Source organism: Salvelinus alpinus, chromosome 2, assembly GCF_045679555.1.
Source record: "Salvelinus alpinus chromosome 2, SLU_Salpinus.1, whole genome shotgun sequence".
In the NCBI taxonomy this organism is placed as follows: Eukaryota; Metazoa; Chordata; class Actinopteri; order Salmoniformes; family Salmonidae; genus Salvelinus; species Salvelinus alpinus.
In genome coordinates this window covers 126,987,418-127,007,528 of record NC_092087.1, presented here as the reverse complement: position 1 = coordinate 127,007,528, position 20,111 = coordinate 126,987,418, and the positions used below count along the sequence as shown (strand labels likewise).

Sequence of the window (20,111 nt, the reverse complement as noted above, 5' to 3'; positions counted from 1 at the left end):
TAAGTGATGTTCTCACACCTATATAATGTCGGTTCATATAGGAGACATTTAGACCCGAGTTTAGCGTGTGTAAAATTAACTTTATTCCTATTTTAATTAACTTTTCTGTTATTCTAAATTTGAACTTAAACATGGGGGAAGTGCCAGTAAGGTAGGCGTTTAGGTTGGAGAGCACAGAAATGATGGTGTGGCTGCTTGTGTCCACAGATATTCCATATTCTGACCTTAACTTAATTCCACCACTTTTACACGCAACCATGAATAAGGTCGAGAACCTGCCAGTTTCAAGTGGGAAAAGCATCTTTCTTATATAAATCTCCACAATCTCCATGTCCTAATTAATAATTATATAAACTGATACTAGGTAGGTCAATGAGTAATCCGTTTGAATAAGGGGATTGTAAATATAGGATAAATGACCATTCTTATAGATCTACTTTACCTGGAGATGAATGTGAATCTAGTCATGGCAGGAGACTGACATGCCAGGCAGGGCTATTTATGCCCCTTTCCTACAGTGAAGTATGAAACGCTGTGTCGTTATGCAGAATCTTTCATGTATGGCTTTATAATTTGTAGGGATTGAGACGCAAACCAAATTGGATGACAAAAGTCACATCAAATGTAACCTTTGCGCTCTCAAGAATGTTTTAATCATATGCCCGCCGACTTTTCCTGTTACCTTTCATTTGTGGGCTATAGCATATGTTAAATATTCTTAGCCACCATAAGTAATAACCAGGTAGGGCAATATATTTAACAGCCAATTTAGTGTTCATTCCCTTCATACATTCCATTACATTTGATTTAACTTACCTTTATTTCCTCTGTAAACACAGTCACATCCTTGTGATTGAGAGTCAAGTAATAGTGGATAATATTTCATGAAGGCCAAAAGAAAATTGTAGTAAAAATCAAATCGGGACCTATAGACTTATTAATCATTACGGAGCTCAAACCGTTACTTTGAAGACTTGGCACTTGCCCTCACAGTTTAATGATCAGTGCAGGCAATTAGGGTATATGTATCATACCAAACTATTATATTCTCTAAATTACAATTATGTAGGCATTAGGATTCATTCCCTAAAATGAATGTACCCATAGGTACTGAACGGAGACAAATATGCATATGTTTTCATGCCCATCTTTCTATATTCGGAACCATTCTCCATGGTTCTACATTCAAGTCTTGCACTGATCAAACTCAAATGTAAAAAAAATTGATTGTTTTAGAGAATTGAATAGAAAGAAAGAAAACTCCCTGATCAAATTGGTAGGACACCCAGTGGGTGTGCTGTCTGGGGTTTAATTCAAATGTATTCAGTGTGCAATGGAACCGCCCCCGCAGACCTCCTTAGACGCCTCCATACCAATTACTGAGAAGTGCATAGGAAAGGCATACAGTTCCTGATTCTGAAATCGGCCCCATACACCCTATTCTCATGCTCCTTGGCCTTGTAAACGTATGTCTTTTTAACCGTCTGATTTGTACGGTAGTATACTGGCAAAGGGAACTTTTACAGAGTTCTGATTATCAACGCTCTCTGGTGTTGGAAAAGCGTAGCGGGTTAGTTCTATAACATAAAAACCAGACTAATAGGTCATTTACAGTACAATCAAATAAACAATTCATCAACATTGTTACAAACGCTACGGGAGACAAATCCTGCATACCATTAAAAGGAAGAGGGGGAAAAATGAAATCAAAGAATCTTGTCCTGACATGACATTCATAATTAGTGTTGCATCCAATTTTCACAATGGTCCCGTTTGGTTGTGAAAGACAATTCACTGGACTACACATCTTTACCACATGACAAAATCAAAACGACAGCACACAAAATGCACAGTGGGGAGTCTTTAAATATATATTTTTTAACATTATTAAATAATCAAGTATTTAAAACAAATCAAAGAGTAGGACTCCGATCCGTGGGTTTTTAGAGACTTTAGAGTTTGTTTTTAGCAGCCGGAGGAAAGTTAGCGGTAGGTAGCTATAGATTGCTAGCTCGTTAGCGGGGTCAGTGCAGACAGCTGGTGTTGTACTGGAAGGAAGCCATTTGCACGCGACCCCGTAACCTTTGGACCTCCAGGCCGTGGAAGTAGTCGTCGTCATCGTTCTGGACGATAATCTCCTGCAGCTCGCCTATCTCCCTCTCCATCTTGGAGCGCAGCTCTCGCTTCATCTTCTGAAGGGCCTGCAGAGAGAGAAACGCTTTAATATCCTGACCCCAATACCGTAGGATGTATGAAGTAGTCACATGGTGAACCCTGAATAAAGCTCACCTGTAAAGAATGAGCATTCATCTCAATCTCCCCAAAATGTGCAGACAAAGTACAGGTACATGTGGTAAACTGTGTGTGCATGAGCATGCATTTACCTTTTCTTGGGCCTTCTTCCGTACTTGGATATCCTGTCTCTCTATAGCGAGAGTTTCGGCCAATAATGAAAACTGAAATATGTCAGAACAGCGTGGAATTAGCTTTCAGCTGTCCCGTTCTTTCACATCAGTGCCGATGGAGGAACAGAGACGAGATCAGGAAGCCGTTTCTTGGTCTTGGTCTTACTCTTACTACTTCCGTATAATGTGTGTGTGTGTTAATATGAAAGAGGGTCGTGTGTTGGTTCTACCTGGTCCTTGTAATAGTTCTCCATAGACTGGATCTGGTCTCTGTGTTTGTTCTGGTGCTCCTGGCGCTGCTCCTTGGCGTAGGCCCTCTGCTCTCGGAGACAGGCCTTCTGCACCTCCAAGCCCTCCTCAAACACCTGCTTAAACATCTGGAACACAACACACACACACACACTTATACAACCAACAACCAACATGTGTTTGTATAGTCATTGTGTTCATGACCGGTTTACTTTTGACTTTACAATGGAGCTAAATACATGACAATTGTGTCAAATCTTCCCTTCAAAAACATACATGTGTGGAAAATGGAAAGTACTGTGAAGCGTTGCAACATGAAATTCTAGGAGAGTTTAAACCGTGTTGGGGATCGAGGCTCAGCGCGGCGTCACTAACTGACCCTCTCCTCTTTCGTGCGGGCCCTCATCATGCGCGCGCGGAGCTGGACGTGGTAGTCACCGTGGTACTTCTTGGCCCGGGCGATCTGCTGCCTCTGCTCCTTCAGACGGTTCTGAGTCGACTTCTGTTGCTGGATACGCTCCTTAAAATCCCTCTGGAGGGGGAGAGGAGCGAGACGGCTGTACAGTTAGAGGGGCTGTTTGTATTATTGCTTGGTGTGTGTGTCTGTGTGTGTGTTTGAGAATGTGTGAGAGACATAAGACTGGTAATATATGTGTGTGTGTGTGTGTGTGTGTGTGTCTAGCCTACATGTATGCTGAAGCTCGTGCATGTTTTGAGTGGCTCACTAGGCGTCTGTTGTGTTCTTGCTCTTTGTGGATCATCTCCCTCAGCAGGTTGTGTCTCCTCTGAGCCTCTTCCACCTGGAGAGAGAAATATTGACGAGTTAACGGGAGGAGATCGAGGTGGAAAGGTTGCAATGGTGAACCCTGGTCTCTGGGGGTCATTATAGGGTCTTCGCCCAATCACAGGCTCCGCACTTAGACATCTGTTTTAACGTTACAGACAGGTAGGAGACTTGCAGAGATCCAACTGGCAAGCCAAGCTAAGCTAAACCCTCCCAGTTCGCCCTGTGGTTTATATGGTGGATAGTGTGTTATAGCGCCCCCACCTGGCTGGTGAGTTTAGTGCGTGGCCCCTGCCTCTGGTTGTCCAGGGAGAGGGAGGCGTTGAGGCGGTCCACCTGGCCCAGCTGCTGCTGCCACATCCTGCCCAGGGCGTGGGGCGAGAGGTGCAGGTGGGGGAACTCCTCCAGGAGCAGGGGGAGCAGGTCGTTGTCCTTCACCTTCACTGGAAAACGGGGGAGAGGGAGAGCGAGAAGCACAAACAGTTAATATAGAGGGACAAATCCATACCGTGAACTTAGACTAATGCGCAAATCCATATCAAGCTCTTTCTCCTAAGGCATATGTATAGGATGGAATAGATAGCCAAGTAGGCATCCTCCATATTAGTTTCACCGAGGCCAATGCTGCGTTTTTAGTTCAGGGCAAATGAAGGAGAGGAAGCCACTTTGTACTTTGATTAGATTTGAGTTGATACGGTCTCCATCTCACTGGCAGAGACTCCAGCTTGGGGGTCTTACTTGGTGGGGCTCTCCTGGTTTTGTCCTGTCGCCTGCGGCCCGGAGTTGGTTGTCTGGTCCGAGGGGAGCGGTGTCGGGCTGCTGTGGTGTACACTTGGGACGGTTTGGGGGCTCGGGGAACATCTCTCAGTATGGCCTCTCTGTACTCCCTCTCCTACAGGGCAGAAGCACACATAGAACATCTGCTGTAGATAATATTGGGACACACAGTCTCTCTATCGCAGTCTCTGCCGGAGGGCTACTGTGTACACAGTCACATGGTGTCTAACGCACACAGCTCCCCAGGGCTACAATGAGTAGGTCTGATGCTGTTTACACACACCTCTCCCTCGCTTACCGCCTCATGTGCTCTGGTTCGTTCCGTGGCCATAGCAGCCCGTTCTCTGTCCTCGTACACTTTCAGCTCCTCCTCATAGGCTCTTTCCAGCTAGAGAGAGATGTGTACACACCAACTATGTTGGACTGTTCAACTTGTCTCTTTTTAAAAAAAGGTGACCATCTTTATACTGAATATGGCGTTGGTCAATGTGATGATGTGGCAATTCCCTCTGACCTGGCGGTGTTTGTGCTGGGGCTGTAGATGGCGGAGTTGTCGTCGGCGCGTACGGGCGGCGGTGTGTCTCTGTGTGACCCCTCCACTCACCGCCTCTCTCGCGGCGCCCTCTAGCTGACCTGAAAGGGAGCGGCGGGCCCGGGGAGGGGAGGGGGACAGGGAGCGGGTACAGGGGGATGTGGGTGCTCGCGGCGTACCTGAGAGAAGGGTTAAAGGTTAAAGCCGAGGGAACGTTAAATCATAGAGCTGGTCAATAATGACTTTTGCTGGTCAATAATGATAATGATTTTGTTGGAGAAGTGTGGTGCAATCTGGGACCGTATGCACAAAGCATCTCAGAGAAGGAGTGCTGATCTAGGATCTGCCCATACAAATCGTATTCCTTATGATATCAAAGGCTAAACTGATCCAAGATCTGAGACGCTGTATGAATACGGCCCCTGACGTGATTGAAGAGGTGGAGTGTATGTACCCGTTGGCCTCCTTGGGGGCCTGCGACACTCCATGACACTGTCACTGTGGTGGGACTGTTTGTCCACCTCCTTGACCTCGTCGGGCTCTCCGCTCTCTCCTAGCGCTCTCTTTAACATCTGACGAGTGGAAACACACACACACGTTAAAACCTAGATTTACATTGCTGAGATGCCGGAGGTGACACAATCCCAGCTCCCGACACCTTCGTTTTCCCCCCACACACAATTTACCAGTGCGATTAATGGTCAGCCACGAAGCACGCAAAGTGAAAGCACGTCGGGTTGGGATGATTCTCCGGGTGAATGGGACTGTAAGGCATCCGACACGCGGTGAGACTGCTCAGAACTCGTCCCGTATCCCCACAATGTAAATATAGCTTGACACACACAGTCATTGGACTAACCAGTAAGGTCCACATAATGACAAGTGCGTCACACACACACGAGTGTACCACTCACCAGGTCCAGCTCCTCTAGCCGTCGGGACAGCTTCTCAGACATGTGGTGCAGCTCCTGTTCTGCCTTCCTGTTTCTCTGTCTGCGCCAGGAGAGAGGCTCCTCACAATCCTCCTCCTCTAGTACCCTACTACTGCTGGAGAGAGGGAGAGAGAGGACAGGAGAGAGGGAGAGAGAGGACAGGAGAGAGGGAGAGAGAGGAGAGAGAGAGGGAGAGAGAGGAGAGAGAGAGGGAGAGAGAGGACAGGAGAGAGGGAGAGAGAGGACAGGAGAGAGGGAGAGAGAGGACAGGAGAGAGGGAGAGAGAGGACAGGAGAGAGGGAGAGAGAGGAGAGGGAGGGGGGGGAAGGTAGAAAGAGATATTGGAAGAGTAGAGACAGAGAAAGGGTGAAGCAGGGAGGTGAATGTTAGATTGAGTGGCCTCTGTGTGTAACTAACTTATGTGCATGTATATTGCTTTTCTCGCTATGCATCTACAATGCTATTCTAACCACCTCCCATTGTGTTGTTCTTACCTGAGCACAGTCTGCCCCCTGTGAGCCCAGCTGTCCTGCTGCGTGAAGGTCTCTTCCTCAACTTCCTCCTCAGTGTCCAGTGGTGCCCTGTCCTCCAGCTCATCCTGCAGGGTGAGGAAATGAATGTCTGGCTGTGTCCGGAATAGAACCCTCCTGGGCCCCACACTGGTAGGCTAAAGAGAACGAGAGAAATTTGCAAAAAATTATACAATTTTGTCCTTAATTAGCTGTAGATTGAACATGCATTGGGCATGAATTGGACATGCATTAGCAAATAATTAGATTTGAATTGGGCATGAGATAGACTTCAACTATTGAATTAGCCCTCATTTGAGACATTGTAACTACAACTGTCCAGAGGGCGAGCGGTTAGTCATGCCTTACCTCCGGCTGCTCCTTGGCCTCCTCTAGCCTGGCCTTGGTTTGACTGGACACAGACTTCTCACTCTCCACTACAAATGAAAAACATGGAGGAATACGAGGTTGAATAAGTCGAATTGATACATGGTGTGGAGGTGCTACACATTTATTTTCTGATGCATTGAACAGCGTGCATCACCGGGTGAATGGTTGAAGGCTGGCGAGCGCACTCCATTTGTAACTGTGTCAGCCACTGGCCTTGGGGACTGAAAAGAAAGAAGAGAAAGTCATTCATTAGACAGAGACAAAGGGGTGGATGCATTTCCACTCAATGGGGGAGGGAGAATTCACAATCAAACTGACAAAAGAGAACCCAGCAGGAGGAGGAGTCTCAGTGGCTAGCTAGCCTTTGTGCAAGGAGGTGCACTGCCAGAGCCCTGCTAAATGACCTCCAGCAGGCCACAAATGTGCATGTGTCTGCTCAAACGGTCAGAAACAGACTCCATGAGGGTGGTATGAGGGCCCGACGTCCACAGGTGGGGGTTGTGCTTACAGCCCAACACCGTGCAGGACGTTTGGCATTTGCCAGAGAACACCAAGATTGGCAAATTCGCCACTGGCGCCCTGTGCTCTTCACAGATGAAAGCAGGTTCACACTGAGCACATGTGACAGACGTGACAGAGTCTGGAGACGCCGTGGAGAACGTTCTGCTGCCTGCAACATCCTCCAGCATGACCGGTTTGGCGGTGGGTCAGTCATGGTGTGGGGTGGCATTTCTTTGTGGGGCCGCACAGCCCTCCATGTGCTCGCCAGAGGTAGCCTGACTGCCATTAGGTACCGAGATAGAGATCCTCAGACCCCTTGTGAGACCATATGCTGACACATGCACATTTGTGGCCTGCTGGAGGTCATTTTGCAGGGCTCTGACAGTGCACCTCCTTGCACAAAGGCGGAGGTAGCGGTCCTGCTGCTGGGTTGTTGCCCTCCTACGGCCTCCTCCACGTCTCCTGATGTACTGGCCTGTCTCCTGGTAGCGCCTCCAAGCTCTGGACACTACGCTGACAGACACAGCAAACCTTCTTGCCACAGCTCGCATTGATGTGCCATCCTGGATGAGCTGCACTACCTGAGCCACTTCTGTGGGTTGTAGACTCCGTCTCATGCTACCACTAGAGTGAAAGCACCGCCAGCATTCAAAAGTGACCAAAACATCAGCCAGGAAGCATAGGAACTGAGAAGTGGTCTGTGGTCACCACCTGCAGAACCATTCCTTTTTTGGGGGTGTCTTACTAATTGTCTATAATTTCCACCTTTTGTCTATTCCATTTGCACAACAGCATGTGAAATTTATTGTCAATCAGTGTTGCTTCCTAAGTGGACAGTTTGATTTCACAGAAGTGTGATTGACTTGGAGTTACATTGTGTTGTTTAAGTGTTCCCTTTATTTTTTTGAGCAGTGTATATCCACAGTAAAACGAGTCCTATAATCGACAGATTTTTAAAAAGATTTTCCCATGATGTCAAGCAAAGAGGCACTGAGTTTGAAGGTAGGCCTTGAAATACATCCACAGGTACACCTCCTATTAACTCAAATGATGTCAATTAGCCTATCAGAAGCTTCTAAAGCCATGACATCATTTTCTGGATATTTCTATCCTGACAGGGACTATATCTTTGGTTGCGTCACTGGTCTGTTCCACTGATGCAGTCTTTCTTCCCAGTTGAGAGACTAGCAGTTGGAAACATTACATTCCTTCTAGGGTGGCAACTTGTGTTGGTGGGGACATATGGCCCTGGGTCATATTGTAAATGGCATGTGACTGGAGAACTGTTTCTCAGTCAACTCGTTGACTAGAGGCAGAGCTAGCCAAGTTTGTTGAGGTATGCCAGGCAGAGTATACGTAGACATTAAAGTTCTCTCCAACTCTAGATCCACCCATGTCCAATTTCTCAGTCACAGTACTGGCTAGTCTTCAGACAGAGCGAGCCACAGTTGGTAATGGAATAACAAGTGGAAAGCATTTGCCCCTGCTAGCGTGTCTGGACTGCTTGCCAGAGGCATGCAGGTGGGATGTGACGTCATTCCCAGGTTAGGAGTGTTGTCGCCCGTAAACAGAGAGGAGGAACACGTTGGAAAAGTGACTCCTGTGATGCGTCTCGTGGCCATTTTGGATGAGTCGGCAACAGCTCCTCCTTTGTCAGAGGAGGAAGGAAGCTCCTTTTTCAGAGGAAGGAAGCTAGAGTTCTATAAACTGTACTTGGCTGAGGTCACTTCAGAACATGTTTCAGAACACAGTCGTTTGCCGAGAGCTTTGAAACACTGATTACAACGGAAAGTTGATACTGTATTACGAAGCAACGAACAAGAGTTAAGCGTAATTTGAATCGATTCAGCATGGTTATGTTTGGCTCGATGGACATACCTGCGAGGTGCCAGCGGGTGCCTCCTGCTCCACTGCGGCCCCGCTGCCGAGACCGTTGGCTGGGGGAGACTGGCTCCCCGAGCCGGGAGCTCTGTCGGGCCTGTGGGGGGTAGTCTGGTAGGGGGGCTGCAGGGGGATGGCCGAGCGCAGGGGCTCCCTCAGTAGAGTGGCCTGGGTGCCTGGGGTTCCCGGAGCACCCGTGGTGCTGGGGCTCAGGGCTTGTGAAGAGGCTTCCACTGTTAGTGAGGGGTAAAATAGGTAGCTGTTAGAGGTGTAGATTTTGTAGGTAATGTATTGTAGGAGTATGTGTACACTGTTCAGTACTGAAGTTCGCATGGTTAACAGATGTTATGGCTATTCATGTCATGTTATAATAGGGTTATGCAGGATGTTTGAACAAAAGGTTCAAGTAAAATATTATTTTTCTTTCTATACAAATCAGATTTGCCTCTAACTGGTTCACTGTTCTTTAAGTAGCCTACAGTTCTGAATTATGTTCTCAGATACAGTTCTGTACTCCTAGCTATTAATGCCTTGCCAATAACCCTGGCATTGTGGGGCGCCAGGTAGCCTAGTGGTTAGTGCGTCGGACTAGTAACCGAAAGGTTACAAGATCGAATCTCCGAGCTGACAGGGTAAAAATCTGCCGTTCTGCCCCTGAACAAGGCAGTTAACCCACTGTTCCTAGGCCGTCATCGAAAATAAGAATGTGTTCTTAACTGACTTGCCTAGTTAAATAAAGGTAAAATAAAAATAAATAAATTGTCTAGCGAATATACATAAGATCCATACCATGGAGCAAAGACACATATACAGGCCATTCGTATCCTAAACCGTTGTTGAAGACTATCATTAAAACCAAATGTAGGGACTCATGAGACTCATCCACTTAGTGGAAACTAATGAGAGGACGAGGGCTTTTAAAAGGAAAAGGTGACACAATTGTTTTTTACTTCCACTTGAGGAAAAACTAACCCCCTGACCGCATAATAACCTAACATTCCCCACTGTCTCCATAAAGAATTCCATAGGAAAGACAGCAAAAACTGGATACCTCATCAGCATCGTGCCGTTTGATAAGCGAACGGTGGATGAAGTTTGCTGACGATAACGGTGGTAGGACTGATCACCGACGACGAGGCAGGGATGAGGTCAGAGACCTGGCAGTGTGGTGCAAGGACAACAACCTCTCTGAAAAGATTTGGCATGGGCCCTCAGATCCTCAAAAAGTTCTACAGCTGCACCATCACTGCTTGGTACGGCAACTGCAAGGCATCAGACCGCAAGGCGCTACAGAGGGTGGGGAGTACAGCCCAGTACATCACTGGCGCCGAGCTCCCTACCATTCAGGATCTCTATACCAGGCGGTGTTTGATGAAGGCCCCAAAGAATTGTCAAAGACTCCAGCCACCCAAGCCAATGACATGGAAAGTGGTACCAGTGCACCAAGTCTGGAACCAACAGGACCCTGAACAGCTTTAACACCCAAGCCATTAGACTGCTACATAGCTAATCAAATGGCTACCCAGACTACCTGCATTGACCCTTTTTTGCAATGACTCTGTGCACACACTCACACCCAAACAACACATGAATGCTGACGTCACACACACAACACATATGTTGCTGCTACTGTTTATTATCTATAATATTGCCTAGTCACTTCACCCCTACCTTTATGTACATAGCTACCTCAATTAGCTACAAAAAAAAAAAAAAAAATTGTTGTTGATTTACCCTTGAGCAAGGTACTTAACCCTAATCCTGTAAGTCGCTCTGGATAAGGGCGTCTGAATGCCATGTAAATACCTCGTGCACCTACACATCAACTCGGTACAGGTACTCCCTGTATATAGCCATGTTATTTTTACTCATTGTTATTCACTGGGTATTTATTCCTTGTGTTTTATCTTTAACTCTGCATTGTTGGAAAAGGACCCGTTTAGTAAGCATTTCACTGTTACTCTACACCGGTTGTGTACAAAGCATGTGACAAATAAAATGGGATTTGATTTGAGTCTGAATGTAAATCCAGAAAGACAGAGGAAATGTTTTCCTTTTTCAGCATTCTATGTCACGAGCCAGGAACAAGCTTTCGGTTCCCGCCTACCTTCTTGTTTGGCCGTGAACGTGCGGGCGGAGTCTCCCAGGAGGATGAGCTCATTGGTCGAGCCCGTCTCCTCCTCATTCCAAGAGTGGAGGGAAGGTTTGCTGCTAGACTGGACGGCAGAGCTGGAAGAGCAAAGAAACGTTGTAAAGTTACAGATGTATCACTATCAAAGTAAATCAAAGAACAGACCACCCAAACAGTTCAATGGACAGTGCATCGGTGTGTCTGGTTCGTGTGATACCAGTCCAAGTCAGAACAACTACAACCTGCACGTGTTTCTAAACAGTGCATTGGGTTTCCTGGTTTAGGAACTGAGGTTTACGTCACCCACAATGACTCATTCAGCTTTGTTGACTTTCCAGCCAGCCTTTCTGTGCGACAGCCGTCGGAGACAGGCTGAGTAGACATAGTGATGTCACAGATGTTTGTGTTCCGTGTCCAACCTTAACATTCGCAGCTCCTGTTGACATTTGTGTTGTGTGGCTGCTCCCTGACTGGCTGTTGTGTCAACAGGATGTACCGACTTGCCCTGCACGATGATGACATTTGAAGTGGTCCTGTCTGGTTCAGTTGCTAGAGCATGGCATTTGCAATGCCAGAGTAGTGGGTTCGATTCCCAGGGCCGCCCGTATGTAAAATGTACGCATGCATGACTAAGTCGCTTTGGATAAAAGCATCTGCTAAATGGCATTCGCAAGCGTCTTGTCTCGTGACGTAGTGTCTTTGGTTGTATCAACAGAGCTGGAACTCTGCTCGAACACGGAACTGAATCTGAAACCATGGAAATGTACATTGAACGTGTTGCGTGGAATATCTTGAAACACTCACTGCACACTAGAATACTGGGAGGCTCTCTCCATTAGGGACATCTGTTCCTCTGTCTGGGGGACCACTGGCCCTGTAGGGAAGGGGGCATCCTCCACAGGAACACCGTTTGGTTCCTTGTCTGGAGGGAGGAAAGGGGGAGGATTTGAAGAAGGGAGGAGAGAGAGATGGGTGATTACAGCGTGCCGCAATGTGGTGACGCTGACAGGCTCCTGCTGTGATGCAACGGGGAAACGAACAGGCTACCAGTCGACTTTCAGACCAACAATCAGTCTGTAATTATACAAATATTGAAGTCACATTAACACACTCGGTTAGAGTAGTAGAATAAGCACTCGGGACATAGTGATCCATAGACATTGGAGCTCATAGACACAGTAATGATCCAACCCCATTTCCGAAAGCTGAAGTGAAACAAGCAACTGTTCTCGCCATGTCATTGTGAAAGTGCATCGAAGAGTTCATCGAGTGTGACAGTAACATTATCTGTAGTGACTCACGCGTAGCCTATCCCACTAATTGGAAGTATCAACAGGTTTAAACTAGAGCCCGGCCGATACGTTATTCTGGGTCCGATATCGGTTTCGCAAAAGTTTACTGATACCAATGTATCTGCCGATATACTGTTTTATGCCGGGAAAATTAAAGTGTAATTTTCACACACTGTATACGCATAAATTGCTATTCAAAAGAACAATTGTCTAAGAAATATGGTTCAAATATTGATTTCTTACATTGTGAAATGAATAACAATGAGAATGGCAGCAAGTGTTAAGGTAAGCATGAGAGTCCCTTTTTTCATCCTATAGATTGAATAATCGGTTATCGGTGGAATTATCAGCCAATACAATAATAGCTGTAATAGGCCAGTATCGGTCGATAATATTGGTGAACCGCGGTCTGTAGCATCACAGACAAACATTCACAGCTCCTTTCGGATTCACGGCAAGCCACCAACCCCGTCAATTTTGATAAATCAGCCTTTTTCACCAGAGCCTTCTTTCAATGCATGTCATTTAAATTTCCAGAGCTGATAGTCGGTCATTAAAAGTCTAATTGGTGTTTTGCGATGGGAGAGAGGGTCAGCAGACCACCATTCCACCATAGACGGACACAAAGGCTTGCGGAGCGCTGCCAATTGAATGGGCCAACCGCTTCCCAGTAATCCCAGAGCCAGCCACCTCTAAACCGGGTTTAGAAAGACCATTATGTCCACTTCATGTGTGGGTGATCTCACCCAAACAGGGTTGTGTCTCACTCAGTGACACAGATAACGTTTGAGAGAGATGGGGTGATATCAGATCAGGAAGAACAGGGGTGATATCAGGCAGGTCTTCTGACCTCAATAGGACTTCCTGGTTAAATAAAATAAGGTTAGCCTAAATGTAACAGTTGAGAGGGTAATGGAGTGAAAAAATATTTTTTGTCTACCTCCATTTTGCGACTCCTCTTCACTGATCTGCTCGGTGAGGTATTCAAGCAGCCCGTCAAAGATCTCCAACAGGTTCTTGATGGACTCCTTGTCCCCTCGTACAATGTTCTCGCCTAGAGCCGGGGAGAAAAAAAACATTAGGACAAGCCATGAATCAGTGGAACTATAATCAACACCACATTGTTGTCCTTTTAATAGATCCAACCAGTCTGCATCGTTTTACAGTGAATTTTCCTAAACAAAGAGGCTTGTGTTTGCTCTGAACAAGGCTGTGCTTTGAAATCTAAACAGCAATTTAGCCAGAGACCCTCTGCTTGTAGCTAAATAGATCACTTGATTTTCTTTCAGCATTCATCATCTGTTCTCTCTGCTACCGCATGGCAAGCAGTACCGATGCACCAAGTCTGGAACCAACAGGACCCTGACCAGCTTCTACCCCCATGTATTAAGACTGCTAAATAGTTAGTCCTGGTAGCTATTGGTTAACTATTTAGCTATCTGCATTGACCCTTTTTTGCACTAACTCTTTTGACTCATCACATACACTGCTGTTACTGTATTATATATCCAGTTGCCTAGTCACTTTATCCCTACCTATATGTACACATCTACCTCAATTACCTCGTATGGGCTATACTCGGCCTTGTCTCAGGATGGTAAGTTGGTGGTTGAAGATATCCCTCTAGTGGTGTGGGGGCTGTGCTTTGGCAAAGTGGGTGGGGTTATATCCTTCCTGTTTGGCCCTGTCCGGGGGTATCATCAGATGGGGCCACAGTGTCTCCTGACCCCTCCTGTCTCAGCCTCCAGTATTTATGCTGCATTAGTTTATGTGTCGGGGGGCTAGGGTCAGTTTGTTATATCTGGAGTACTTCTCCTGTCTTATCCGCTGTCCTGTGTGAATTTAAGTATGCTCTCTCTAATTCTCTCTTTCTCTCTCTCGGAGGACCTGAGCCCTAGGACCATGCCTCAGGACTACCTGGCATGATGATTCCTTGCTGTCCCCAGTCCACCTGGCCGTGCTGCTGCTCCAGTTTCAACTGTTCTGCCTGGGCTATGGAACCCTGACCTGTTCACCGGACGTGCTACCTGTCCCAGACCTGCTGTTTTCAACTCTCTAGAGACCGCAGGAGCGGTAGAGATACTCTTAATGATCGGCTATGAAAAGCCAACTGACATTTACTCCTGAGGTGCTGACTTGCTGCACCCTCAACAACTACTGTGATTATTATTATTTGACCATGCTGGTAATTTATGAACATTTGAACATCTTGGCCATGTTCTGTTATAATCTCCACCCGGCACAGCCAGAAGAGGACTGGCCACCCCTCATAGCCTGGTTCTTCTCTAGGTTTCTTCCTAGGTCTTGGCCTTTCTAGGGAGTTTTTCCTAGCCACCGTGCTTCTACACCTGCATTGCTTGCTGTTTGGGGTTTTAGGCTGGGTTTCTGTACAGCACTTTGAGATATCAGCTGATGTACGAAGGGCTATATAAATAAATTTGATTTGATATCCCTGCACAACGACTCAGTACTGGTACCCCGTGTATATAGCCAAGTTATCGTTACTCATTGCGTATTTATTTATTACTCTCTACATTGTTTGGAAGTAAGCATTTCACGGTTAGTCTACACCTGTTCACGAAGCACGTGACAAATAACATTTGAGTTGGTCAGATGATTGACTGAATAGCTAGTGAATACCTAGGGAATAAAGGAGTAGTTACTAGTTAATTAACTAGTGAATAGTGAATCAAGAGTAAGAGCCGCTCACCTGTGATGTGTGAAAGGCTGATCTGAAGGTAGTCCAGAGCCAGGGAGTCGATCACAGACTGGATGTTGTGGACATCATCCTCCTGACTGCCCGGGGCGGCGATGTAGTCTACACACACACACGGTTCCAAATCACAGCCTCTACTTTGGCCACTTACTAGCTCATTAACAAACACAGCCTTGTGTTGGCAGGTTTGACGATCATAAGTAGCACTGTGTAGCATTCTTGAAATTCTAAGAATGCTCTCCTCTAAAGCACTCAATTCTTGGCCTTAACAGCACGCAGTGCAGCATTTTCTTCTTTAAAAAAAAATGAACTAACATGGGACGGTTGATTAGGTCTCAAAAAACACATATTGCTCTTTTGGTGGGCATGTTTATTGTGCCATGTTTGGTGTAAACTTTACCTGGGACTTTCTCCCCCAAGATGACCTCATACAGGGCGACAAAAACATTGGCATTACAGTCCGTCACCTTCCTCAGTCTCAGGTTAATGTGACACTTGCTAAGGATATCATTCGCCACGTCCACCCAATCTGTAAAAAAGGACATTACACACTAAATGCAGACCTTGAATATATTCATAAAGTGCATAGTGTAGATCATACTTCTTGGAGCAGTTATGAACTAGACTATGTTAAAACTAAAAGTGGCAGTAATAAAGGCTCTCCTGAAAAAAACAAATCTTAACCCGGAAAATTGTTTAAAACGACCGGCCTGTATCGAATCTCCCATTCCTCTCAAAATGTTTTGACAAAGCTGTTAAGCAGAAACTCCCTGCCTTCCCGAAGCCAGATAAAGTATACAAAACGCTCCAGTCTGGTTGTAGACCCCATCATAGTACTGAGACTACATCGTGAAGGTGGTAAATGACATTTTAATGGCGTCAGACCAAGTATCTGTCCTCGTGCTCCTAGACCTTAGTGCCGCTTTTGACACCATCGATCACCACATTATTTTGGAGAGATTGGAAACCTTAATGGTTCCCAAACTTTTAATGGTCCCGTACCCCATCAAACATTCAACCTACAGCTGCGTACCCCCTCTAGCAACAGGGTCATCGCACTCTCAAATGTTGTTTTTTGCCATAATTGTAAGCCTGCCACACGCACACTATACGAAACATTTATTAAACATAAGAATGAGTGTGAGTTGCGGTCACAACCCGGCTCGTGGGAAGTGACAAAGAGCTCTTATAGGACCAGGGCACAAATAATAATAATTAATAATTGTGCTCTTTATTTAGCCATCTTACATATAAAACCTTATTTGTCCATCAAAAATTGTGAATAACTCACCAAAGGTTAATGAGGAGGGTGTGCTTGAAAGGATGCACATAACTCTGCAATGTTGTATTGGAGAGAGTCTCAGTCTTAAGTCATTTTCCACACACAGTCTGTGCCTGTATTTAGTTTTCATGCTAGTGAGGGCTGAGAATCCACTCTTGCAAAGGTACGTGGTTGCAAAGGGCATCCGTGTCTTAACAGTGCAATTTGCCAAGGCAAGAAACTGAGCGCAGCCCTATTCAGAAATCTGGCAGTGGCTCCTGATTAAATTCTGTGCTGTTTGAAAATGTGAAGATTTTTTAAAATGTTAATCACATTTCTATTTGGCGTACCCAAGACGGCAGGGGTAGTCGTACCCCAGTTTGGGAATACGTGGTCTACACGGACAAGTTTGTGCCTGGTTTAGATCTTATCTGTTGGAAAGATATCTGTTCATCTCTGTGGATGGTTTGTCTGACAAATCAATGGTAAGTTCCGGTGTTCCTCAAGGTTCTGTTTTAGAACCACTATTGTTTTCATTATATAATCTCTCTCTGTTTCAGACACAAGGAAGTGGATGGCGGCAAATGTTTTACTTTTAAACCTGCTTTATCTTGGCCAGGTCACAGTTGTAAATGAGAACATGTTCTCAACTGGCCTACCTGGTTAAATAAAGGTGAAATAAAAAAAATAAAAAATACAGTTGGACAAAACAGAGATGCTAGTTCTAGGTCACAAGAAACAAAGAGATCTGCTGTTTGATTTTACAATTTATCTTGATGGTTGTACAGTCATCTCAAATGAAACTATGAAGGACCTCTGCGTTACTCTGGACACCGATCTCTCTTTTGATGAACATATCAACAATATTTAAGGGCAGCTTTTTTCCATCTTTGTAAAATTGCAAAATCTATTTTTTTGTCCCCAAATTATGCAGAGAAGCTAATCCATGCTTTTGTCACTTCCAGCTTAGACTACTACAATGCTCTACTCTCCGGCTAACCCGATAAAGCACTAAATAAACTTCAGTTAGTGTTAAATACAGCTGCAAGAATCTTGACTAGAACCAAAAAATGTGATCATATTATTCCAATTCTAGCCTCTCTACACTGGCTTCCTGTTAAGGCTAGGGCTGATTTCAAGGTTTTACTGCTAACCTACAAAGCATTACATGGACTTGCTACATCGACTTACTCCTACCTACGGTCAAAAGTGACAGGCCTTCTTATTGTCCCTATAACTTCTAAGCAAACAGCTGGAGGCAGGGGCTTTCTCCTTTTGAGCTCCATTTTTATGGAATGGTCTGCCTATCATTGTGAGACGCAGACTCGGTCTAAACCTTTAAGTGTTTACTGAAGACTCATCTCTTCAGTAGGTCCTATGATTGAGTGTAGTCTGGCCCAGGGGTGCGAAGGAAAACGGCAAGGCACTGGAGTGATGAACCGCCTTGCTGTCTATGCCTGGCCGGCTCCCATCTCTCCACTGGGAGAGATGGGAACATATTGGGGGCTGAACATATTGGGGGCTGAGTCACTGGCTTACTAGTGCTCTTCCATGCCGTCCCTAGGAGGGGTGCGTCACGTTGTGCCAGGATTTTTTCGCTATACTCGACTTGAGTGGGTTGAGTCACTGACGTGGCCTTCCTGTCCGGTTTTACGCCCCCACGGACTTATGCCGTGGAGGAGATATTCGTGGGCTATACTCGGCCTTGTCTCAGGGTAGTAAGTTAGTGGTCTGTTGATATCCCTCTAGTGGTGTGGGGGCTGTGCTTTGGCAAAGTGGGTGGGATTATATCCTGCCTGGTTGGCCCTGCCCTGTCCGGGGGTATCATGTCCAGTGTCCTCCGACCCCCCTGTCTCAGCCGCCAGTATCTATGCTGCAATAGTCTATGTGCTGGGGGCTAGGGTCAGTCTGTCCTATCTGGTGAAATTCTCCTGTCTTATCTGGTGTCCTGTGTGAATTTAAGTAATCTCCCTCTCTCCTCCCTGACGACCTGCGCCCTAGGACACTGCCTCAGGACTACCTGGCGACTCCTGGCTGTCGCCGTCCCCAGTCCACCTGGTCGTGCTGCTGCTCCAGTTTCAACTGTTCAGCCTGCGGCTATGGATCCCTGATCTGTTCACTTCACGTGCGACCTTGTCCCAGACCTGCTGTTTTTGACCCTTTCTCTCTCCCAATCCCACTCCCTCTCTACCGCACCTGCTGTCTCGACCTATGAATGCTTGGCTATGAAAAGCCAACTTACATTTACTCCTCAGGTGCTGACCTGTTGCACCCTCTACAGTCACTTTGATTATTATTTGACCCTGCTGGTCATCTATGAACATCTGAGCATCTTGTAGAACGATCTGGCCTTAATGGCCGTGTACTCTTATAATCTCCACCCTGCACAGCCAGAAGAAGACTGGCCACCCCTCAGAGCCTGGTTCCTCTCTAGGTTTCTTCCTAGGTTCCTGCCTTTCTAGGGAGTTTTTCCTTGCCACCGTGCTTCTAAATCTGCATTGCTTGCTGTTTAGGGTTTTGGGCTGGGTTTCTGTATAAGCACTTTGTGACATCTGCTGATGTAAAAAGGACTTTATATACATGTGATTTGATTCAGTTTGTTGACACAACAAAACTGCACAACAAAACTGCTCAGTTGGTGGCAACCATCCCAACATGATTGTTGACATATTGGCGGCTAATTTGTGGGCATGCGCGGGCAGGCACAGTATGCTAGCTAACTTTACAGTAGCTAAGTTTAGAAATGTTAGCAACACCAACTACAGTGTGGTAAGCCAGCTAATACTAACGCAAAGAACACTACTTTAGTTAGCAAACTGGCTATGTATGTTACAGTAACTAGATAGCTAGGTTTAAGAAAAGTACTGGATAACTCCTTAAATAGCCTACTATGTAGTTATTCTCCTGATTGATATTGCTAGCTACTAAATACAGTAGCCACCAAGTTAGGTGCTATTTCTTCTTAGTTAACTAGTAAATTAACCGTCGTTAGCTTACCTCTCTCATCTTCTTGGGTTCCCATTGGGCATTAACTAGCGCGCTAGCTAGCTGTGTGGTAGTCAGTCGAGCTGGCAACAATACTGGCTCCCTTGACCTCTGAAAAGAGTTACTCGCATTGCTAGCTAGTAGCAGTACGTTTTCCAAATTTCGAGGTTAATCACTCACTGATAAACCTTCATCATGAGAACAGAAATGAAAAAGGGTGCCGGCTGCCAACAAGAAAGTAATCGACATTTTAAAATGCAAGTGTTTTCTGATTGGGTGGTAAACGGTTTCCACTAGTTACCCAAAACACAAAGTCAAAATGGATATATTGTAAAAATTCATGAAAACTAAAATTTGCTTTTGGCCTTAATTTAAGGTTGGAGTTGGGCATGAGCTTAGCAGTGTGGTCAATGTTACGGTTAAGTTTAAAATCAAATTTTAAGAAAATACATTGTAGAAATAGGCGGGGTTTGTTACTTTGTGGCTGTGGTAACTAGTGATGACCATGGTAAACTGGTACTTTGTTTCCGGAAGTAGCGTATAAACGATCGGGAAAATGGGTTCCTTGTCCTCTTTTTTCTTTCTTCTAGTTAGTCCAGTTGACTCTTCTGTTATTTTACAAGATAGCCCGGACATACATTAAAAAAATTAACCATATTTGTTATTAAAATATCACACGGTAGACAGGGTGTTCTTCCGAGTATCTGTCTTAAAGTAGTTCCCAGAGTTTCTAAACCCAGAGGCCCAACATCGCGAGACTTCCGGG

General features: G+C 45.8%; 1 protein-coding gene across 4 annotated transcripts; it reads right to left on the bottom strand.

Moving 5' to 3' along the window:
* Nucleotides 1-1,268: 1,268 nt before the first annotated feature.
* On the bottom strand, nt 1,269-20,050 carry LOC139568686 (centrosomal protein of 95 kDa-like). Of its 4 annotated transcripts, none has more exons than XM_071390690.1 (21): nt 19,358-20,050; nt 15,500-15,628; nt 15,094-15,201; nt 13,324-13,437; nt 11,896-12,013; nt 11,068-11,189; nt 8,958-9,193; nt 6,733-6,799; nt 6,558-6,625; nt 6,174-6,346; nt 5,662-5,791; nt 5,202-5,319; nt 4,730-4,926; nt 4,499-4,603; nt 4,177-4,330; nt 3,703-3,881; nt 3,380-3,454; nt 3,034-3,186; nt 2,636-2,782; nt 2,385-2,456; nt 1,269-2,201 (listed from the first exon to the last, which is right to left on the bottom strand). In XM_071390690.1, the coding sequence occupies exons 1-21, from the start codon at nt 19,380-19,382 to the stop codon at nt 2,025-2,027; spliced, it is 2,667 nt and encodes an 888-aa protein (XP_071246791.1). In that variant the 5' UTR covers nt 19,383-20,050; the 3' UTR covers nt 1,269-2,024. The 4 variants fall into 4 exon arrangements, with proteins under 4 accessions (XP_071246791.1, XP_071246790.1, XP_071246792.1 ...); XM_071390689.1 differs by having other exon boundaries at nt 5,662-5,794; nt 19,358-20,049; XM_071390691.1 differs by having other exon boundaries at nt 4,514-4,603; nt 5,662-5,794; nt 19,358-20,048.
* Between the last annotated feature and the right edge of the window lie 61 nt (nt 20,051-20,111).

Coding starts and splice junctions, on each gene's coding strand:
- LOC139568686 (XM_071390689.1), bottom strand. CDS start 19,382: ATGGGAACCCAAGAAGATGAGAGAG. Junction 9,194..11,067: donor GTTCACGGCCAAACAAGAAG/GTAGGCGGGAAC, acceptor CCTCACTAACAG/TGGAAGCCTCTTCACAAGCC. Junction 4,604..4,729: donor CCCAGCACAAACACCGCCAG/GTCAGAGGGAAT, acceptor ATCTCTCTCTAG/CTGGAAAGAGCCTATGAGGA.